Source organism: Podarcis filfolensis, assembly GCF_964270895.1.
Source record: "Podarcis filfolensis genome assembly, chromosome: 11".
In the NCBI taxonomy this organism is placed as follows: domain Eukaryota; kingdom Metazoa; phylum Chordata; class Lepidosauria; order Squamata; family Lacertidae; genus Podarcis; species Podarcis filfolensis.
Window position 1 is genome coordinate 30,528,890 of NC_139613.1, and position 24,252 is coordinate 30,553,141.

The following is a 24,252-nucleotide window of genomic DNA, read 5'->3' on the forward strand; positions in this document are numbered from 1 at the left end:
ATCTTTCTTTTAATCATTCCTGATTGATTTAAGCACATAACTTTCAACTCCAAAAGCAAATTAGGTGTATTTGTTTTACATCGGTGCATGAGAGTTTTTTGGGTAACAGGTTTTTTGATAATTTAACAGCTGCAATGGTAGATAAGTACTAAAATCAGGTAAAGATTCAACATATAGTAGAATATAGCAGTAGTGAGACAGTAGAGAATGCTTTTCTTAAAGAGATACAGTTAAACTTGACAATATTTTATATTGTTCTTAAGTTTTATTATATTCTTATGAATATAATGAAAATATACATGCATATAGCTTGCTGGATCATATACATGCATATAGCTTGCCAATGGCCCATCTGGTCCAGCATCTTGTTCTCACAGTGGCCAAGCATAATGGTAATTCATGATTAAGCCACATTTTTGTGGAACCTGGAGTGTCACTTTTAGGGTTTCCTGAGTTTGTTTTTGGTTACACCTTGTGATGAGTAATCTTTTAAACTTGGTTTATAAAACTAAAGTGGGGAGGATTATTCTTAGGAAAAAGGTTTCTACATCTGAATACTTACATGCATGCATTAAAAAAATGAAAATAAATAAGAATATGCATCTAGCTGATCCTATCCAAAACGGTTCCTATGAGCTAAAATTCTGTTAAACAAATGTCAGAATCCTTAGGATCTTATGTTGGTTAGCAGCTCTTTCTGGTTTTCAATGTACCACCTCAGGTCTGATCTTCACTTTCTCCTGAGAACCTCCAAGACTTTGCCTTTGCAAGTACCTCTCTAACTGTGACCTTGAGCTATCTTTTTTTTTTTTTTTTTTTTTGTATAAACCAAACCACAAACCAGCCAACATTAAAAAGTACACATTTGCCTTAATCCCTTTTGCAGACCACATGCTGAAGTGGTTATCCGCCAGCCAAGGTTGACTCTAGGAAGCAAGTTAACCATGTAATTCGCAAACCAAACTTTATACAAGATCATTGTTTCTTTTTAAACAGTCCAATTCTTTCACACAAGCCAACTTCAAACCATGAGTTATGAAGCTGACTTCCTAAACTGTTTGTTTTAATCTAGGATATCTAGTTTGTACATATTTATTTGAAAGCAAAGCTAAATTTGGCAGAAATTATCCCACTAGTCTTATGGGAGGAACAGAGAGGAGTGAGAGTTGTGTGAGCCTCATTTTTTGCTTGGCCTTATGGAGACTTTGTTATTTACGTATTCAGTGGTCTGTGTTTGCTTGAGCTTGAGTCTGCACTAACGCTTCAGAGCTCCTGTGTTCTGATTTGATACATGATATCCAATCACAGAACATTTCAGGATTTGAGCCTCTGCCATTGGCCCTTAAACTCTGAGTCATGATTTGCAGCTTGGAAGTTTAGACGGCCAATCATGTCGGGAGTGGGAGTGGCCCAGGCCTTCAGGAAGGTATATAAGCGGTTGCTTTGCCCCTGTTGTCCAGTTCTGTTGGTTCAATAAATGTTATTGCCGTTAATAATAATAATAATATTTTTTTATTTATACCCCGCCCTCCCCAGCCAAGGCCGGGCTCAGAGTGGCTTACAAGCAATAATAAAAACAAGATGAATGATTACAACTTAAAAACAAAAATAAAATACAACATTAAAATAATGGAACATTAAAATATTAAAATGTAGCCTCATCGCAGGAGGAGAAGGAAAAGAAAAAAGAAAGAGAGGGAGGGAGGGACTCAAATTGGCTCCAAGCCAAAGGCCAGGTGGAACAACTCTGTCTTACAGGTCCTGCGGAAAGAAATCAGATCCTGCAGGGCCCTGGTCTCATGAGGCAGGGCGTTCCACCAGGCCGGAGCCAGAGTTGAAAAGGCCCTGGCTCTGGTTGAGGCCAATCTAACTTCCTTAGGGCCTGGGACCACTAGGGTGTTGTTATTTATGGATCTTGAGGCTCTCCGTGGGGCATACCAGGAGAGGCGGTCCCGTAGGTACGAGGGTCCTAGGCCGTGAAGGGCTTTAAAGGTCAAAAGCAGCACCTTAAATCTGACCCTGTACTCCACCGGGAGCCAGTGCAGCTTGAAAAGCACTGGGTGAATATGCTCCCATGGCAGAGACCCCGTGAGGAGCCTCGCTGCAGCATTCTGTACCCGCTGGAGTTTCTGGGACAGCTTCAAGGGCAGCCCCACGTAGAGCGAATTACAGTAGTCAAGCCTGGAGATGACCGTCGCATGGATCACTGTGGCCAGGTCGAGGCGGGAAAGGTAAGGGACCAACTGCTTGATGCGGCGAAGGTGGAAAAATGTCGCCTTGGCTGTTGCTGTAACTTGTGCCTCCATGGAAAGGGAGGCGTCAAGGATTACACCCAAACTCTTAACGGAAGGCAATGGCACTAATTGGGCCCCCGCAAGAGAAGGGAGTTGGTCCCTCATCCCCATGCCATCCCGACCTAGCCATAGGACCTCTGTCTTCGAAGGATTTAGTTTCAATCGGCTCCCACAAAACCATCCAGCCACAGCTTCCAAGCATCTGGTCAGTGTGTTCGGGGCCGAGTCGGTGTGGCCATCCATCAGCAGATAGAGCTGAGTGTCATCAGCATATTGGTGACAGCCCAGCCCAAAGCTCCAGATAATCTGGGCAAGGGGGCGCATAAAGATGTTATAAAGCATCGGGGAGAGAATTGCGCCCTGCGGCACTCCACACACCAAGGAGTGGCGCGACGACATTTCCCTCCCTAGTGCCACCCTCTGTCCCCGACCAGATATAAAAGAGCACAGCCAGTTACAGGCTATGCCCTGTATCCCCACGTCTGCGAGGCGGTGGTCCAGAAGATCATGATCGACCATGTCAAAGGCTGCTGACAAATCTAAAAGGACCAGCAGTCCTGACCCACCTCGATCCAGTTGTCTACGGAGATCATCTGTTAGGGCAACCAGAGCCGTCTCCGTCCCAAAACCAGGACGGAAACCGGACTGAAATGGATCTAATGCCGATGTTATCTATGGTTACCAGATTTTTTTCAATGAATCGGGACACTTTTTTTTTTTTTTTGAAGCTGAGTAGCAACAGGGAGTCAGTAGTGGGGATGGTGAGGCAAAAAGACCCTGGGCCCAAGCACACAAGCATATTTATAAAGGTGCAAAGCCCTTCTTTCACACCCTGTGAAACATACATGTGCAGAGTTTTAAAAAACCTGGGCAACGGCCACCCGCCCACGACTCCTGAGCCTCCCCCGATCAGTCAAAATAAAGGCGGCAGGAGATCTGTACCGCCGGATGTCCCCGGTTCCCCTTCTGCAGTGGCAGCGGCAGTCAGCAGCCCGGAGCCAGCCTAGTAGCACAGTTGGCTCTGGCTGGCTTCAGGAGCTGCTCACGGTCGTGGCGCCCACCATTTTTCGTTTCCAGAAGTCCCCATATGATGTGTTGTGAACAAGACACATCATATGGGGACTTCCGGAGAGGAAAAGTGGCGGGCGCCATGGCAGCGAGCAGCTCCTGAAGCCAGCCAGAGCCAGCTACGCTTCCGGGTTGCTGAGGCTGCCGCTGCCATGTTTCCCAGGGACAGATTTGCAAATCGGGGGACATTCCGGGGACGGAATTTATCTGGGGACAGATTTGCAAATCTGGGAACCAGGGACGTCTGGTAACCCTACGTTATCACTGTGTTTTGCCTTGTGGGAACCCACCTACACTTCAGGCCTGTCCTTGTAGCACTAAACAATAGTTTAGCATTCAATGCAAACCAGGCATTCTGTTTCTGTGTTGAGGTTTTTAATGGTTTTTCTCCACTGTTATACGTGCTTTCTTTGATATTCTGTGATACAACCCTTTGAGTAATAATTTTTTTTTTAAAGTGGGGATTTTATAATATTTTCATTTTCTTCTCCTGCTCCCTTCCCTACACTTTCTTGAGTGCTGATGATTTCAGGTTTAGTTTGGATTGCATGGAGACTTAAGATGGTATCATTGTAATATTTGTTTTATGTACACAACTACTAAGACTGCATCATGCTTTCTAAAGGAAACAAGTGTGTCTCAAAGTGTTTCACCTTTAGTTAACTTTCAGATCTGTTTGCCACTCTATCCGAAGAACAGCTGTTCACTGCCATAACACCATATCTCTGCATTTCTCACTAGCCATAGCTTGTTATGTTTCAAAGGCAGGAGAGAGACAGCGTATTGGTCATTAGTTCCCATAGAAGGAACATCAGCTTATCATCTGTGACTGTCAGAAAGCAATTAGGTTAATGAAAGATGGTTTCATGGTGGGGTGAATTTTGTCGTCAAGGTTGGTATGCACCATTTGGGGTTCACCTTTTAGCATTATAATGACAATATATGCCATTTTTGTTATTCGCTTTGAGATATGCTAGTTAAGCACCATTTTAGCATAATTTAGGAAATAATAATTTCAGAAACACATGAATCGCTTCATTTTAATACAGTTCATTCACAGGGTCTAATTGGTACATAGTGTCTCTGATGTTCATTAAAATGTAATAATATAAAGGCAGTAACACCAAGACAGTTGCATATGAAGAGCATATCTATTCTTAGCATAAACCTGCTGGTGCTTATGTTCCACTTTTACCCACACCAGCTTGCATGTAACCTCAAAGCTGACAGCCTGTTACAAAACAATTTTTTTTAGTTTAGTAGTTTTTAGATTTTTCTGGGAAACCATGATGCAACAAGAAGGACAGTCACCGTTCGAAAATAATCTTCCTGCTTTATGCTTGATGTGATTAATAGCAACGAGAGATGCTGGTGAAGTTTGTTTATTTTATTTCTTTAGTAATGTATATAGGTTGCCCTTTTTGGGAAGGCAACTTACACATCATAAAACAGAGTTTTCAAATTACAGAGGCAGTATCTATAACTTTAAAACAATGGCCAGTTAAAGCATGTAAGCCAACATAAATCTTCGCAGAAAAAGAGCTATACAATCTAAGAGAGTTCTCTAAAAGTAAAAAGTAAAATTTGAAATGCCTTATGTAAGAGAAGGTGGACCACAATAAATGGGTTTTTAAAAATCCACTTAAATATTTAGAGCACCAAGGACAAATGTACTTCTCTGGGGAAGGAATTTGACAATCTGGGAGCCACCACAGTTTGGGGGGTGGGGAAAGGTAAGTAAGGAGTGGGCACACGATAGTGGCTTATAAAATTATATGTGCTGTAAGAAACTGGATAGAGAAGTTGTTATCATTTCTTATAATATTAGGATGCAGTGAAGGTGAGTGGTGGAAGATTTCAGGGCAGACAAAAAGAAGTACTTATTCACATGACTTTTGGAATTAGTTACCACAAGATGTGATGATGGCCACCGACTTCTGTAGCTTTAAAAATATGATTAGGCAAATTCATGGAGGACAAGTCAGATCACTGGCTACTAATCTTGATAGCTACCTCCCAATTATCAGAGGCACTATGCCTTTGAATACCAGCTGCTGAGAAACAACAGAAGAGAGGACTCTTCCCCTCATGCCCTGCTTGGGGGCTGCCCAAAGGCATCTGACTGGACATTGTAAGAGACAGAATGCTCAACTAGGTAGGCCTTTCATCTGATCCAATAGGCCTCTTCCTATGATCTTAATTTATAATGTTTAAATCCTGAACCAGTGTTCAGTTGTTTGTGTTGGTTAGGTTTTCCGAGTTATTTATTTAACAATATAACTAAATGTTTATAGCTCAGGCACTGTTGTATGTATTTATTACATTAAAAGACTTTCTTTTATGATTCGCAGTACTATTTTACCGTCCTCTTTGGTCATGAAGGACAGAAGCCACTTGAGCTCCGTTGTGAGGAGGAAGCAGATGGGGAAGAATGGGTAGAGGCTATTCACCAAGCCAGGTATGAAACCTCCACTGACAGCCTCTACCTAGTCAAGCACTCCTTTTGTTTACTGAGGAAAAATCTACTTCCTTCTCTCTTGCACTATTCTGGACTCCGCAGATCACACAACAATACCATTACCTGCCACTGATCTTCCTCCTTCTTCTCCTGATACAAAAAGTCTGGAGTTGTCCTGAGGGTCAAACTACACAGTATAGCCCATGCCTTGAAGGGCAGAGTTTTGTTGTTTTTTACCACATGCAGGAAGACTGTTCCAGATAGGGACTCTAGCATGGTGGGTTGGGGGATTGCCCCCCATAGCCCTAGTCCTGGCCTTGCAATCTCTTTCAGAAATAAGATCCCATTAAAGCAGATGAATTTTTTCCACAATGCAAATTACAGGCGCATGGTGGGAGCAATGGGCTAATGCCACTCTGGAAACCTTTGCACTTAAAGGCACAGCTTTGTAGCAAACAACATGCAGTTTGATCCTCTGGAGACAGTTTATTCCCACCATCACTTATCAGGAAGTATGCAAAACTCTCATCCCTCTAATACTTCTATACAGTAAGTCACTATATCCTACATATAAGTCCATAGACCCTTCCATACAGTAGTAATTTTCCTTTCATTGCCCCAGTATGATTCACTGCTCTGCCTGTCATGGTGGCTAACAACTTTTGGCTTGAGCTGTGGCACTAATAATGTGATATGCTATATTAAGAGCACGTGATGCAAGTAAGATGGCAGGCCAAAGGAGAATGGACTATTTCAGAAGACGAGGTCTTGCCGGTAGTGGAGGGAACTTCTGATGCCTGTACAGTGATTTGGAGAAGCATTCTTTATTAAACAAGTGTGGGATAATTCTTTTAGCACATACTTCACTGGCAACACGATTCAAATGGATGGAGTTGGAATGCATTACTTTGGTCAACATGATACTTCCAGCCAATCAAATTGCGAGGGAAGAGAGTCTCTTGCACTCCTTTCAGTCAGGGCATGAGAAATGCTGAAAGCATGGACTGTAGCCATTTCTTCCTATGTAGGCAATCAGCCACTATTAGGTCTTGCTTGGTAGCACTGCTCTTTTGGTGACCAGCATTTCTTTGAATCTCCTTACAGCTCACTGATACCTGGCCGTACTGTGGTTCACTGTTTAGGTCTGTCTTTTACAGTAAGGGAAACATGTTACTGATTTCTCCTGTCTTCCTGTTCCTATACTGTTCCGGTAACATTGCAACAGTAAGATCATATGAGAGTTACAGACAACATGGTTATGTGTCATGTCAATGCCTCTCTTCTCTGGGATGTAAAATAAAAGCTGTCTTCACTGAGGGAAAAGGATGTAAGCTCTGGGTGAAATCAGGAGGTGATGAATAGCCAACTGTTTTCATGAGCATGGAAACATAGATAGTGTAGTTTATAAAATGTGGGTGATGATCATGGTAAGAAATCTCAAGCCATCCTCTGTTGTCTTCAAACAGCTCACAATGATCTCTTATAATTTAGGTTTAATCTGAGTTTCTTTTCCAAGCCAGCAACCAAATTTAATAGCTGTTCCCAGTTTCTGCCTTGGAGTAGATAGAATACTGTTAGATCATAATAAATAGCTTATTCATAGTTTCAGAATTATATGGATAGGAATGAGTTGACCTTTTAAAGATCTCAAATCTATATTATAAAGTGTTTTAAAAATGATTATTGCAAAGCAAGAAAAGGGATAAAAAATTAGAATACTCAGTTTAGGCTAGTCCTGAGCAGACCTTGGGACATACTTCTGAGTAGACATGTATAAGATTGTGCTGTTAATTCGTTGCTTTATATTGCTTTTTCTGGAGCAGAGCTGTTCCTCTCAAGCAGGCAAAAGTGTGAGGAAGTGAAATAATCTGTTGATTGGAAAATAACCCATGCAGAAATAGAATGTTTCTGTGCAGAAGGTGATATTGCTCCATCCTACAGTGTTCTGTGTGCACCTTGTCCAACAGCCAGGCAAAGGATTTCAGCACTGATTCTATTGAATTGCTCACGTGCCTTAAGGGCAATGTCTCTGCCAGAAAGCCGGAGACCTCGAGAGCAATGTCTTGCATCAGTTCTTAACAACTTGGTTGTGTTTTAGAGCCCCACATGCTAAAGGCCTTCCTATTATTTTCTGCAAGGGGGAGCCACCTCACACTTTCACAGGCATTCATTATTGAATGTACTGATATTGTGCCAGTCTTTTAATTAGGGGTTTTGGAGGGAAATAGAGGTTACCAATCTTTTATTAATTTAAATTAATAGGTGGAATCAGGTGCACCCACCTAGACAACACATACATAACTCTTAGAATGAGAGAGTCCCATGAGTGAACTTGCCCCAACTCATTTTTAAAATCTTGGCAGGAAGGGGTGTCAACTGTTGGGACACCACTGTAGCTGCTGTTTGGTTATAAACCTCTTGCCTAGGAATCTTGACTTCTAGACCTTGCTCCTGAGTCTGTTACCAGCTTGAATAAAGATATTTCCCTTACTTTTAAGCACAAGTTGCTGTCATTGTGTTTAGGGATGGGAGCATGATACAGATAATCAATTTCCTCCAAGCATATATCTTGACACTTTGCTAGAGTAGGAGAGATGTAGTCTGTTTTCCTCTCAGTTTAATGTAATATTTTCAGAAGTACTGTTTTCTTCTTCAACTTAAATGTGCTATCTACCATAATTAACGCAGATTGTGATGGGCATTCTGCTAAATGAAACATCAACCCTCCCTTTTTTCCCTCTTTGCAGCTATTCAGATATCCTGATTGAGCGGGAAGTTTTAATGCAAAAATATATTCATCTAGTTCAGATTGTAGAGACAGAAAAGATTTCAGCCAATCAGTTACGACATCAGCTTGAAGACCAAGACACAGAAATTGAAAGGCTTAAATCAGAGGTATGTTCCGATATGATGTGCAGGTTACATTTTATCACTACCTTTTATATATATATTTATATATTAGGAGTGCAATCTACTTCCCTTTTGAGTCAATGGGTTTTTTTCAAAAAACAACAACTCCTCTTAAATTATTATGTGAATGAATTGAACCTTAGGTTAATTGTGAAATAATCACCACTGAGTATGTAGACTTAGATTTCCTTGCCTGATAATTTCCCTGACTTCATCCGTAATCTTCATTAATGATGCAGACTTTAAAAACTGCAACAGAATAATGCAATTTTATTTTAGTCTTTGCCATTTTTTTTAATGTCGTGTAGCATGGCATTATATTTCATTTCCCTAAAGCAGGAATTTACATGTTCTTATCCACCAAGCTAAAATGCATCCTACTAGCCACCTGTTCTGGCCTGCTAAGTGCTAAGTCTTGTTTTTACACTCTCAGGCAGTCAGACACCACAGATGTCCTGGTGACTGCTATGGTATGTGGGGCTTCGTAGATCACAGGTTGTGCACACCTACTCTAGAGTAGGTAGGTGATTATGTAACGCAAGTCTAAGAAGCCTCAAAGATCTGGAAATTAAGGGTATTGAAGTCTCAAGTTAGATTCCGGAACTGAGAATTCTGAGTAGAAAAATCTAACAGTTACGGGCTTTTCTTCTTTTATTTTATTGCTTTTGACAGATTGTAGCTCTTAACAAAACAAAAGAACGAATGCGACCTTATCAAGGCAACCAAGAAGAAGAAGATCCCGATATTAAGAAAATCAAAAAGGTAAATTTCTGTTTCAGTGGAAAAGAGTTTATAAAATAATTTGTCCATACCTTTCTTTGAATTAGAAGAAATAATTTATTATGTGTAAAACTCTTCCATTCAGCTCAGTATGTGTTGAATTTTAAAACTGCAGCAAGATCACCTAATATCTGAAGTATACTATTTAGTTGAGCAGGCAGATAATGGTGAATTGGGGTAGATGTATGTACAGTGCATATCGCGTTACCCAGTATAAACTGCTTGAAAAAGGTTTACTGACCATTGTGTTTTCAAGCCACTTTAATTAAGATTTCTTTTCCTTATGATTTTACTTCATCCAGCCCAATCCACAGATATGTGTGCATTGCTCTGTATTTGACACTGTAGCTCAGTGGAAGAGTAAATGCTTTGCATATGCAAAAAATTCCCAGGTTCAGTCCAAGTAGGGCTGGAAAGTACTGCTGTCTGAACTGCTGGAATTAGTTATCATAGGCAGTACTGAACTAAAAGGACTATTGGTTTGACTTGGTGTAAGGCAACCATGCCTGGCACCAGCATACAGCGAACTGGGGCATATGGAAGCTCTCACAGCACTGCTTCTGTGCCTACTGCTGCTAGAACTCATGCTGGTCACTTGCCCCACCCATGATAATGGTGGCAGTACTCATTGGAGCCTAAGCTCTGCATGCTAATTAATGGCTGATCCCACCTCCTAACGGATGTACATCGGGGCAGGAATAGCATTAACCCATTAGCACCAGGGAATTTGTGGATGTGCAGCTGATAAGCATTGCTGCTAGGCTGCTCCTTCTGCATGGCCTTTTCATGGCTCTAATGGCTTTACCCACCTGCCTACAATTACATTGATGGAGAGTTCTACCCATCTACATATAAGCATTTTTTCCATACAAAGGTGTACATGTGTACAAAGTTTACTCCCCTGCTCACAGCAATGTCTGAAGATTGCAGAGGTGCAAGAAGAAGAAGCTTCACACACACACACACACACACATTTCAAAGGCCATTACAAATGTGTTCTTCTTTTGTTGAATTACCAGGTTCAGAGTTTTATGCGAGGTTGGTTGTGTAGAAGAAAATGGAAGACAATTGTCCAGGATTACATTTGTTCTCCACATGCAGAAAGTATGCGAAAGAGAAATCAGATCGTTTTCAACATGGTTGAGGCTGAATCTGAATACGTACATCAGCTTTACATCCTTGTGAATTGTTTTCTAAGGCCGTTAAGAATGGCTGCAAGTTCAAAGAAACCACCAATTAGCCATGATGACGTCAGTAGTGTATTCCTCAACAGGTACCCCATGTGTTTATATATTTATTTAATTAATTACTTAATTAAAATATGTCCAGACCTCTTTCATCTTCAAATATGAATGTATACAAAGGGCAGTTTAAAAAATGGGTAAAGAGAAATAAAACAAATATAATAAAATTAAAGATAAAGCAGCAGTACTGTAGAATGTAATCACAGTGCAATCGGGTACATCTTTAGAATTGAGTTCAATGAGATTTACTCGCAGATAAGCATGGCTTGGATAAAACAAGTATTTGATGTATTTTGTAAATCTTGTTCCATTATGATGGAATGAAGTAAATCCAGCTTTGGCAATTTCCCAACTTTCTTCTTCAGAGTATTTCAGTCACAGCTTTTTTTCTTTTTTAAAAAAGATTCAGGTAGAAGTGTAGTTTTTTTGCCTTCTTGAAGGCAAAAAATCTTTCCCTGCCCCTGAAAATAAAATAATAATAAATCATGCTACATGTATGAGGTCTAAAAGTTAGTAACATACTTTTGTTTATTTGATAAAAAATTACAACCCACTTCTTCCAGATGTTTTGAACTATAGCTATTTATGCAGTAATGTTCAAAGAATATCTTCTAATGACAGAGTCTAACTTTTGTTTATTGTTCCAACTTTTATATCTTCTCAGTGAGACTATAATGTTTCTTCATGAAATATTTCATCAAGGATTAAAAGCAAGAATAGCAAACTGGCCTACTTTAATTTTAGGTAAGTGCTCTTCACTAGGGCCATAATTATTTTTGCATGGCCATGTGGGGATATTAGGAGCAATTGCATCCTCTTTTTTTGCAGATGTCAAGTGTGTTTTTCAGAAGATATAACCATTTTAGGAAGGTGTAGTATGTTTCATTATGCAGAGCGGCTGAAAAATTGCCTCTGCATATCAATTCCACTGTTTAAAGTATATAACTTCTGTCAAGAGAGGAAAGGTGGTAACACGATTCCTTCTTGGGACTTCAGATTTTGCCGTTCTGGATGTAGATAATTTGCACTTAATGTCCTGTTTTATTTCTAAATGTGACCTATGAAAAAAGTGGATGGCAGCAACAAATTACTTTTCTCTTTGTTCTGTATAGCTGATTTATTTGATATCCTGCTGCCAATGCTGAATATTTATCAAGAATTTGTTCGGAATCATCAATATAGTCTCCAGGTCCTTGCAAACTGCAAGCAGAACAGAGATTTTGACAAACTTTTGAAGCAGTATGAAGCCAACCCTGCCTGCGAGGGCAGAATGCTCGAGACATTCCTTACTTACCCCATGTTTCAGGTATTTTTGTTGTTACAGTGGTTTTGTGCATGTTATAAACACTACTTATATCATTTGGTTAGTAATACTAATGGCTGTTGCTCTAGCAGATTGGTTGTTGGTTGTTGTTGGCATCCATCTGTCTTGAGAGGCAAAGGAAGAATGTGCCTTCGGGGGTAAAGTAAAACCATTGGAGAGTTACAGCACCTGCCGTGGCTGTAGAGACGTGTTTTGTTGCAAGTGGGCCAATACAGAAGGTGTCCTGTTTTGCTGCTACAGGTGCACCATGGCGTTTCTTTTCTCTGCGCTCCTCCCAGCAGTTAGTCCTCCTCTGGTTACTGCTGTGGACAACCTGACTGTCTTGTCTCCAGGTACTGTGATCATCTGCAAGGCTTATAACCATATGGCGGGGTTAAGGTTACTAGCCTTTATGTCACATTTGCAGACATTTTTGTAACACAAGAGTTGGTGTGCTGGCAGGCCTAGTACCTGAAGCTTTTGGGGAACTTGCCATCTTCCATTCTGTGTATGTGACAAAGCCAGTGTAGACATCGCTGAGTCAGAACTATGAGCAAGATGGGAATGTGGGCTTGGGAAAGCACATCTTTATTTGAGACTCTATACTGCCAGGTGATGCACAAAATTGTCCTTGGCGCAGCATATGTGGAAAGGCATTGAGGCATCACTCCTGGTGGTTGTAAGTTGCCTACAACTCACTTCCATAAAGTAGAGTGCTCAACACATGCCTGATAGACCTTCATCTTGGTATTGGTCATTAGCACCACATTTTCCCTTACCTTTTGGGCATGTCTGCCTTGCCAATTCACTTGTCTAGCTCAGATTTGATGGAATGGTTGCTTGTTGTGGTGGAACCCAGATAGACAAAATCATCTACTACTTCAAGTCTGTGGTCACCAGTTCTGATGTGTGGAGTGCTGACAACATCCTGACCCAGAATGTTGGTTTTTGTCAGGCTGATGGTGAGGCGGAACTCCATGCAGGCTTGGGCAAAATGGTTGATGAGTCTCTATTGGAGAGCCAGTGTGGTGTAGTGGTTAAGAGCGGTAGTCTCATAATCTGGGGAACCGGGTTCGCGGCTCCGCTCCTCCACATGCAGCTGCTGGGCGACCTTGGGCTAGTCACACTTCTTTGAAGTCTCTCAGCCCCACTCACCTCACAGAGTGTTTGTTGTGGGGGAGGAAGGGAAAGGAGAATGTTAGCCGCTTTGAGACTCCTTAAAGGGAGTGAAAGGCGGGATATCAAATCCAAACTACTACTACTCCTCCTCCTCCTCCTCCTCTTCTTCTTCTTCTTCTCCTCCTCCTCCTCCTCCTCCTCTTCTTCTTCTTCTTCTTCTTCTATAGAGCTTCCTTGGAGTGTGGTGTCAAGGCTGTGTCATCTGCAAACAACATCTCTATAACTGTTTATTTTATCTGGTGGAAGGGCCTTGAGCATAACAACCTTTTATATTACAGTCACAATTCGAAAGAGCTTTTAATACTTGTTGTTCAATATATTTTTAAAGACATTTTGTTTGTTTTTTTTGTTTTTTTAATTATTTGTTCCTATACCCAGTGGTTGTGTGATAAATGAAATTTTCTGCTATCAAGTTAAATTCAATTCTCTTAATTGTAGCACATGCAGTCTGAACGCTGACAGTGAAGAAAAGGGGTTCCTGCAAATTCAAGTCATGATGTTTTTTTTAAAACATGCACACGCTTATGTAAAACTCGCATCAAGACCTCTGAATCCACCTAGAAACTAGGCACTAGACATGCTCACTGTCTCATTCTGTCAATAAACCCTGGCGGCAGAGAGCAGCAGCAAACACAAGTCTTCAGTCACTGTTGTAAACCTAAAGAAAAATAAAGTGCAAAGACAGGCTCTTCTTGGAGGAACAGGGACTTAGCCTGGGAGAAGGAGCCTGCTGGGTTACCTGCAGAAATAAGTGTAGAATCAGGGAACTAAAGTGTTTCTTTTAAGTTTGGAGGAATATAGGTATCTATGCTACCTAGTCAGCTTTAAGCAGTAGCAGATGGTGGGGCAGAGCTGTGGAGCTCACCTCACCTCCGGTCAGTGGCATACCAAGATAGAGAGAAATGAAGCGGCGGCAAGGTTGGCACAGTACCAATGGACCAGTGGGCACACTGGATCAGCTCTGCTACCGCATTTGCACCTTGATCTTGTAGCTGCATACACACATGGAAACGCAGCAGTGATCCAACTGGCAGGAGGTTTTCGAGCATCTTGGATGCCAAATGTTTCGGTTTTCGAACGCCGAAAACCCACAAGTAATAGCTTCCATTTTCAAACGCACCTCAGAAGTTGAACGGCTTCTGAGGAGAGTCTCTCAGTTTTCTCCATTGAAATTGCCAACTGCCTATTGCTCCTCGGTTGTTGAACATTTTGGAAGTCAAACGGTCTTCTGGAACAGATTACGTTTGACAACTGAGGTTCCACTGTATAAGAATGAACTCCACTAAGCTTCAGTCTTACCTACTGCCCCTCCCCTCCTCTCGTGTATCCCCGAGGAAGAGATGGAAGCTTTTTTTTCTATTTCAAATTAACTGCAGTTTGTTGTGTCATTGAAATCCAGACAAACTGTGGTCAGTCTTAACTATACTTTGCTGAAACAAGACAACTTCAGGCAATACCTTATGGAGCGGGCATGTTTCCATAAATTATAGTTCAGATTAACCACAGATTAGGGTCCAGAAAATATGATGCACTTCAGTTAGTCTGAAATTAAAATGAAAGCTTCCAGTCTCCTCATGAGGAGGGCAGGGAAAGAGTGTATAAGCCCAAGGTGCACTGAGGCTTGTTTTCATGATTTAGTTTTCGGCATTAAATCCAAACGCAGCCATTATTTGCCAGCCTTATACAAACCCACACCAGGATTTTCATTTTATCATGGGATAAAGTGTTCTGGTAGCCTGAGATTGATGGGCTTCATGATAGACATATCGGTTTTGCATGTTAAACACATTTAAGACTAGTTGAACAACTGGAAAGGAAAGCCTCTGTTCGGTTTGACGTCCAAGCAACTAATTCTGTGTAAAAACTAATGGATCTAGATGGGACTATGCATCCACATTCACCTCCTGGCAGTTGAAGAGGCCTAGATGAACAGTATGGTGTAGACTGGGGTGCATCTGCATTCACTGCACATCTGGAAGACAGACTCTCTGCCACTGAATTGGGGCTACTGTTAGTTTTTCAAGTTACTTATTTATCCTGAAGATTTCGTCTTAATGTAGAAAATATTTTAGCTGAGTGAGTTTATGTTGATAGAAGGAAATAAATGCAAAGAATTTAAAAAACAATTTTCTTTTTATTTTATTTTTTTATTTAAAGACCAAGTGTGCTTTTACATATAAACTTGCTGATAACCCCTTTCACCCATCTTTAGATTCCTAGATATATAATAACCCTCCATGAACTTCTGGCTCACACACCGCATGAGCACGTAGAAAGAAAAAGCCTTGAATTTGCTAAATCTAAGCTAGAAGAGCTTTCAAGGTGAGACTCCTTTTGTTCTACGAATATGAGGCTAAAACGGAAACTGTGGATTACAAAATCAATGTGTTATTTTCAAAAGATTGAATTATGGTATCTTTGGGCACAGCAAAAATAAACATGCAGTGTCTCCAGAGAGCTGAATTTAACTTTTAAGAGACCACTCAAAGGCCAGCATTGCATTGTGTAAGCATAGTTGCGCCTAAATTATTGATAGGGGTTTATTTTATTTTATTTTATTTTGGTCTTGAGCCAAATTTAAATAGTCTGAGTCTCCCCACTTGTGATTCCCAGCAACTGGCATTCAGAAGCATATTACCTCCAGTGGTGGAAACAGAGCATTGCCTAAGAGAATAATGCTATAATAATAATTCATGAATAAATCCGCCTAAAACACAGGAACATAACCAAACATACCAACCTGGAAAAACAAACTAGGTGTACAGCATGCTGCAGTACAAAGAAAAGTTATATTTTAAAAATCTTTGAGTGGTGCTAAAAGGCAAACTTCTTTGGAGAAAGCATTTCACATGCAAGTTCCAATGCTAAAAAGACTTTCTAGCTATCACCTAGCTAGCCTCACATGGTGGTGGGACCTGGCAGAGAGTTGCTCATGATGAAGGTAATAAGGTATGGGAAAGCTACCATAATTTTCGCCCTATAGGACGCACCGGCCCATAGGACGCACCTAGATTTTTTGGGGGGGGGGCGGAAATAAAGGGAAAAAAATATTTCCCCCCCCCCCCAGGTGCGGGGCTGGGGCGGGGGAAGCCCGAGCTTCCCCTGACCCCAGCTCCCAGAACAGGAAGCTCTCCACAAGCCCGAGCTTCCCCCGACACCCGACCCCAGCCCCCAGAACGGGACCCAGAGCGATGCCGAAGCTGCGTGCAGCTTTGGCATCGCTCTGGGAGCTTGCGGGGCTGGGGGAGGGAGAAGCCCTCCGCCAGCCTCCAAACCAGGTCGGGAGACAGCGTGATTTTGCGGGGCTGGCGACGGGGAGGAGCAGGCTTCTCCCCCCCCCCCAGCCTTCTAACCAAGTCGGGGGACAGTGGGAAAGGTGCGCTGCGCCTCTCTCACTGTCCCCCGAGATTGCGGAGCTGGCGACGGGGCTCTCCTGAAGCCTGGAGAGCGAGAGGGGTCGGTGCGCACCGACCCCTCTCGCTCTCCAGGCTTCAGCGAAAGCCTGCATTCGCCCCATAGGACGCACACACATTTCCCCTTCATTTTTGGAGGGGAAAAAGTGCGTCCTATAGGGCGAAAAATACGGTATATGTGCTTTATGCATGCACTTCATTTCTTGAAGCTGAACATTCCCTTTTTTCTTTGCAACAGAGTGATGCATGATGAAGTGAGTGACACAGAAAACATACGGAAAAATCTGGCAATAGAAAGAATGATAGTAGAGGGTTGTGATATATTATTGGACACCAGCCAAACTTTTATACGACAAGGTAAGACCATTTTCTTTAGCATGCATTTCTACAGTATTAAGAGAGCATAGCTGAAAACCAGAGTTAATGTTGGCATCATTGGGAAAAATAAGGGTGCAATATATAGCAAGGGTGCAATATAAAGTGTGCGATTGTCCAGATACAATTCATGAATATTAACCCCACAGTTTTGGGCTGCTGCTGAGCCCCACCTCTATGCTGTTTTTTTTCTAGGGGTCATGAAAAACAGCAGCACAATAATAGTAAAGCACCCGTGGGAAAGTAACATACACAATAACCGGACTATCGTCTTCAGTGGACCAGAAATTATCTACAGCAACATGGAAAATAGGTCTGTCTGGCCAATAGATGTTGCAGTCCCAGATGATGCCAACATTCGGGCAAAAGCACAAGAGAAACTTGGAGTACTTGAAGCTTTGTCAAATGGTGGAGAGATTGTGAGGAATGAAAACAGCTGTCTTTTGTTTCCGTTTTTCATCTGTGCTTCAGGAACAGCTCAAAATGATACGGTCTGATAAAAAAAATTCCCTTCAGATTGTCTTTTCAGCGCCAGAGCCAGAGTAGGAGAAAAGTTACGAGGGTATTACATTATCTGGTATACTTGAAATGCCCAGGGACATGCATGTCTTCTGGAAGACCTCTCCTGTGGCTTTTTGTGGAAGCTCAGAATTTATGGTACACAACTATGTGCAGTGCAGGTTAACATAGTCATATATGTAGGGTACCCATTCTCAACTAAATATCTGGCACGAGCCCCCTTTAAGAAAAGTAGCTGTGACCCAGGAGGCCAGCTCCTGGAGAGTTAGAGTTGTGGCCTGGCTGGAGAAGCTTGTTACTCTGTGCAGAATAAAGTTCATTCTCCCATCCCACTCAGCTTCTGGTGAGTCTCTGTGTAAACAGCAGAATATAATACAATGTACATCAGGCACCTTCCAGATTTATTGGATTCCAGTTCCATCAGCCGCAGCCAGCATGGCCCAATGTCAGTTATAGGGATGGAAGGATTCAATTTATGTTCTCTTAGTTTCTCATTTTCACCAGTCTAAAATTCAGCTCTGCACATTTATGGATTAAAAAATTCTCATGAGAATTCATGTGAACTGAATCTAATTTCCCCTTGGAGGGACATAGTTTCCTTACCTCTATCTAATACACACTTTTATCAACCTCAGTTGCCCAAGTACCACTTCTTCTGTAGCCAAAATTTCAACAGCAGGTTCCGGGGGAACCCAAAGGTTTTCAGAAGTACAAACCAAATCCTTCCAGAACAACTTGATGGAAGGGGAACCTCAAGACAGCCCAGTGAAGTTGAACATGATGAGTAGGGATTAAATGCTGAGTGACTGTTGGATGGGAGATGGAACAAAGTATATTAGAAAAGGGCAAAGCTGGTTGGCTGTTTTGTTGTGAGCCCAGTTTATGATCCATGAAAGTTTCCAAGAAGAAAATGAGAAATGAAGCTACTGACACCAGTAGGAAAACACCATTAGGAAAGTCTGTAGCCACTTGCTCAGCTCTGTTTTCCAGCAACCACGCTGAGCAAGCGTCATATACTCGATGAAGCTTGCATTTTTTTGGTCTTGTTTTCAAAAAGAGGACAGGCAGTGTTTATCTTAAAATTTCACACTGTTCTGATTGAAAACAATTCTCTGCTTCAGAAGTTTTGAAAGTGCCACAGATTGAAATCCTCATCTTGTGGAAATCATATTGAAAAAGCAACACATGACAAAGAAACGGCAAATCCTTGATCTTGTTATAAATATTATTGATGGCTGGAAGAATTCCACACATCTACAAGTTGATGCTTATGCATTTTAAGTGCTCTTTTTAGCTCTCTGAACAGCTGATACAAAAACAAACAATAGAGACCTCATCTGGTCTCCTAGGAATTTAAAGTGTTATCTCAGCTGTCAAAGGTTTTCCTCTGATCAGTAGGGCATTATCTGCCAATGATCTGGATTTAAAATGGCTGTGGAAGTGACAGGTGTAAGACTTGGCACTGGCACCAACAGTCAGTGTACCTGGCACTAACTCAACCCCTTTTCGATGGTCCTTTGGATCACTTATACTGCAATTCTACACACAGGTACCAGGGAGAAAGCCTCCTTAAAATCAATGGGACTTTCTTCAGCGTACAGTGGTACCTTGGTTTATGAACTTAATCCGTTCCAGAAGTCCGTTCTTAAACCGAGACCGTTCTTAAACCGAGGTGCGCTTTCCCTAATGAAGCCTCCTGCTGCTGGTGCCATTCCACCGTTCAGCTTCTGTTCTTAGACCGAGTTTGCAAACTGGGACACTACTTCCGGTTTTGCGGAGTTCGTAAACCAAATGGTTCATAAACAGGTCTGTTCTTAAACTGAGGTACCACTGTATTTATCTTACTTATTTCACAAGATTTATTACCGCTTGATTGTCATAAAACCTCAAAGCAATTTACAGAAAGAATAGATAAGTATAGGTTTGTACATTCAGTCTGAGAAACAGATTGTTCTGCAAAATGTACAACTATATAAATTTAAATATTTCTTGTTAGACATTGCATTGCTGGTCTTATAACTTCTCACTTTCATGGTAACACACAACTTTGCTGAAGCTAAGCAGTATATTTTTGAATGTATTGGTAAAATTATACTTGAAATGTATAAGACCAGAAAGTTTTACTTTCCTTGTGTGAATTTCCTTGTATGACTAACTCCATGTTGTAAGTAGAGTTTAAAAACAAAAATGGAATTATTATGTTGTGTGTAAATTCTCTATGCTGTAAATTCTCTATGTAGTATACCATTCGCCTATACTTCTGTGTATTAAAATATTATTACTGAGTAACTGCTCATATCTGTGCCAAAATTGTGCAGAATCCAACATTGCATGAGTGAACTTCTGCTGATGCACTGGGACATCCCCTCCTCAACCTTCCTGCAACCCCTAAAACAGATTTTGAGGGTGTATGGAATGCTGCTAAGAGGAGTGGAAGATGGAATTAGACGTCCTTTCTGCTCGTGTGTGTGTGTGTGTGTGAAGTAGTCTTAAGCGTATTTACTTGGAAGCAAGTTTCACTGCATTCATTTGGTTTACATTTTGATTTAAAATAATTTCTAGGCACGTTAAAAAAAACACATTCACCTTTACAGCATCTCATGTGACCTGGTGTCACGCTTAAAGCATTCTTATTTGATTGAGTTAGCCTGTGTGTTTAGCCTTTGTGAGCCAGTGACCCTTGGCTTAGAAAGAAACAGCATTGGCATATAAATTTTGCATGCACAGGGGCTGATGCACATATGATGAATCCATTGGTTGTGGGTCACTTGGAGCCCTGCATTGGGAAGTGCTTTTTGCAATATCCATCATCTTTAGGCACTTACTTCCACATATGTATGTATAGGCATTGAGCCTTAATGCCTCAGTAATGTCTGATTCTGCATTGTGTGTCTACCTAAAAATCTGTGAATTAATAAACTATAGTATAACAACATTTTTAATAGTACCTTTTTATTATTATAAAATGAAATATTGCATTCTCAAAGGCACATATTTTCAGGGCTCTGGACAATGTTATTAAAAAAAAGTGAGAAAAATCACTTAACAGCTCACCTGTTACAGTACTCTTTGTTCAAAACTTGTTTTGATTTATTTCAAGCTCTGAGTCCCAATACTAGAGAAAGCTGTTTCCCCTCCTGAGTTAAGGCAGTTTGGATGCAAGGGGTATGAATGAACTTTCCCAAAAATACGTTTAAAAACATGCTTGTGCAGGTTCATCTCTGAGTTAATGGATATAGTTTAGGGTCGCGGGTGGTGCTGTGTTCTAAACCACTAAGCCTCTTGGGCTTGCCGATCGGAAGGTCAGCAGTTCGAATCCCCATGATGGAGTGAACTCCGATTGCTCTGTCCCAACTCCTGCCTACCTAGCAGTTCGAAAGCACGCTAGTGCAAGTAGATAAATAGGTACCGCTGCGGCGGAAAGGTTAATGGTGTTTCCGTGCACTCTGGTATCTGTCACTGTGTTCCGTTGCACCAGAAGCACTTTAGTCATGCTGGCCACATGACCCAGAAAGCTGTCTGTGGACAAACCCCGGCTCCCTTGGCCTGAAAGCGAGATGAGCGCTGCAACCCCATAGTCACCTTTGACTGGACTTAACTGTCCATGGGTCCTTTACCTTTACCTTTATATAGTTTTGAGCCTAAGATTAGATGGGCCTTGGTTTAAACTTCCATTCTGCTGTGGGAATTTAAGGTCTTTTCACATTTTTAAGTCCTTTGTGGGGGGATTTTAATTCTTTGTTTGGAAGATCGTTATCGTACCTTTGCAAATTAAATATATATATATTTCCATTTGGCTTGTAAATTAAAAGCAGTAATACAAATTACACATCATGGATAAAATTCTTTGGAGGGGAGGCAACCTTTGCTAGTTGGGCACCACTTCCTCCCACCATGTTTTAGAGAGACTCCCAATATTATGGAGAAGATTTGCATAGGGCACAAGCACTGTAAGAGAAAGGGCAGGATCAGAAAGTCTCCACCCCCTTTGACTAGTAGGAGTGACCCAAGAGAAATCTGGGCCCCAAGTGGCAATCTTAACAACTAAGCAATTTGCTAGGCCTATACCTATATATCAGTGCCATAAATGAGTAAAAAATTGTTCTGGTACAATGTGGAGACTGTTTGGTGGCCGTTATTATCCATTTGAACTAAAATAACACATCTTGGGCACATATTTTCAGGGTTCTGGGCAATGGAAGTAAGGTTTCTCATCCCACTGTTGTTGTTTTTTTCTGTGTCTCAATATTGCAATATAATTGCTGCTGTCATGCAGGCTAAGCTGCCTTTCAGCTATTACAGTGGCTGATATTTCATCAAATGGCTCCTTTAAAATGGAAAACCTTTTAAGACCCAACCTGAGAAGCAGCAGTCCCCGATCAGCGGTTTCCAACAGAATGATGCTGCAGTGGTCCTACCCCACCATAAGCCTTTTCAGCTTTTCAGAATGTACCTGTTTTGACAGAATGGCTGCCTCCATGACAAACCTACTTATCCCATTATATAATCAAACTGTCACTCTTCTTTGTATTTTATCCCTCTACTTGAAGACATTATGGTTAAATTATTTTTATTCCAATAGCTATAGCAAAAAAGAAAAAGAAACAAAGAATCTGTTCAGGCCCCAGTCCTACCATTAAGCAAATGTGGGAATGCAGGGAGGAGCATAACCCCCTAAATCTAGCTTGCTGGCCTCAGGTGTGGCATAGAAAGCTGCTCCTTCACCAGTATTGAAGTAAGATTTAAATGCCACTTCTGTGCATAAAAATGGGGAGAATAACTTGGATGCCAAAAGATCTGTGTTGCATATTTACTAGGAACTATACCACACTCTACCCTGCTGAAAACTTATATTTAAAAAAGCAATGATTTAAAAACAATTAAACATTAGTATGTATCTGCCAGCAAATTTTTTGATGCTACTGTGCCAAACATTGCCACGCTCCTGATGCACCTTTACTTGCAGGAAAGGAAGGGAAAGCAATTGTAAATTCTCAGCACACACTTTTCAGATTTCTGTTCAATGTGGTTTGCTTGTATTGTTTTCTGGTTCTGGGCAAATCTGAGGGATCAAAATAAAGGGAAAAAATCATTTGTTCAGGAGTGCACCAGAAATAGTTAAGATCACAGCATTAAAGCATTGAGCAAGTAGTGAACACAGAAAGGAGAGCAGCAAATAGTCTGCAACCATCTGTGGAGCAATTTGGGCCGCAATTTCCCCCAATTTATCAGATGATCCCTGTTATCGGGTAAATCCAAATTTACAAGGGAAAAGCATAAAGACTGGTGTTGTCTGAGAGTAATGTCATATGGACTACACAAATAAACAGCTGCAAACACACAGTAACCTCTGGTGAGGACAAGTCCACAGAATGAGATAAAAAAAATAAATCCATTTACAAGACATGTTGAAAAATGGATTTCAGTAGGTATCAAAAACAAAAAAACAAACAGTAGAGACGGCATCTGTCTGACATGTAATGGGAGGAACTTCCATTATCAATGTTTTGTCATTATTTTATTATTTTATTATTATTTTAATGTTTCTGTTCTTCTGGAAAAGTTTTAGAGATGTATAAAACAAACTTTTAGTAAACAGTCCCACCGGTGGTTGCTTTAAGATCAGTGGTTGGAATTACATTACTTTGTTATCCTGAGAGAAAATAAGTACTGGTAATTTTGAATAGCAAAGGCAAATTGATTTTTGCTGTTGCCCAGAGAGTCTAGTTATTGGGTGATTAAGAAATATGAATGAAGTAATTTTTTTTTAATTGTTTGCTGAATTTTGTCTTACAATTGATATTCTTTTTGTGTAATTGAAATGCTGTAGCCCTCTACAGTTAGGTTGCTTAGCTTCCATTGACTTCAGTCCTGTGCATTGGCCTTAAACAGCCTATGCACAGGATTACAGTCAAACATTTTCCTGCAGGGTAACCCATTGTAGTGTTTGTTGCACTACAACTCCTATCATGCCTGACTCCTGGCCATGCTGCCTGGACAAAGATGGGAGCTGGCCACAACATCTAGAAAACACCACACTGGCTACTCCTACTTTAGTGAAACCAGTGTAATTAAGATGGTCATCTCTACTTCCCCACATGGTGTGCTAAGAGAGATATACATAATATCAAATAGATAATGAGGTATAGAATGTGAAGGATTCCACTTATTAATCTTATATTTACAATGTACCATTTGCTTTTGTAAACACTAGGTACTCTTATTCAAGTACCTTCCGTTGAGAGGGGGAAACTTAGTAAAGTTCGCCTGGGATCATTGTCTTTGAAAAAAGAAGGAGAAAGACAATGTTTTTTATTTACAAAACACTTTTTAATTTGTACAAGGAGCTCTGGAGGAAAGCTGCATCTACTTAAGGTACAGTTTTTTCATAGCTACGTCATTTACGTTTAGCATGGTGGAATGTAGAGCATAAAGTTCCGAATTCTGGTGTTTCTCACTACATGTTACATTTCATTACTGCATGGTAGTTTAATTTAGGACATGAAGGATTTTATGTATTTCAGTAAATTGAGCCACTGAGGCAATGCACAAGAATTGCCTGGAATTTCCCATCTCAGTATGGGAAAACTTATAATTTGAACAGAGTGTTAGCTTTTCTAAACTAATGGTAATTGAAATTGAAATCTGGTCATGGAAATGTTACAGGAACAATTTTATTGCAAGGGACACACCATCCCTTGCACGCCTT

The 24,252-nt window shown here is 41.0% G+C and overlaps 1 protein-coding gene and 1 long non-coding RNA gene across 6 annotated transcripts in view; one reads left to right on the forward strand and one right to left on the reverse strand.

Annotated features, from left to right (window-relative positions):
- The window catches only part of LOC310745259, a 153,947-nt gene that overhangs the window by 56,521 nt on the left and 73,174 nt on the right, over positions 1-24,252 (reverse strand). The window lies entirely within an intron of this gene.
- Positions 1-24,252, forward strand: part of RASGRF2 (Ras protein specific guanine nucleotide releasing factor 2) — an 87,784-nt gene that overhangs the window by 23,375 nt on the left and 40,157 nt on the right. For all 5 annotated transcript variants that reach the window (XM_083577354.1, XM_083577352.1, XM_083577351.1 and 2 more), the window contains exons 2-10: positions 5,714-5,820; positions 8,568-8,715; positions 9,403-9,492; positions 10,530-10,783; positions 11,419-11,498; positions 11,867-12,060; positions 15,449-15,558; positions 16,888-17,006; positions 23,758-23,918. In XM_083577354.1, coding sequence (XP_083433480.1) covers positions 8,602-8,715; positions 9,403-9,492; positions 10,530-10,783; positions 11,419-11,498; positions 11,867-12,060; positions 15,449-15,558; positions 16,888-17,006; positions 23,758-23,918 — 1,122 coding nt within the window. In that variant the 5' untranslated portion in view covers positions 5,714-5,820; positions 8,568-8,601. The remainder of the gene's footprint in view (positions 1-5,713; positions 5,821-8,567; positions 8,716-9,402; positions 9,493-10,529; positions 10,784-11,418; positions 11,499-11,866; positions 12,061-15,448; positions 15,559-16,887; positions 17,007-23,757; positions 23,919-24,252) is intronic.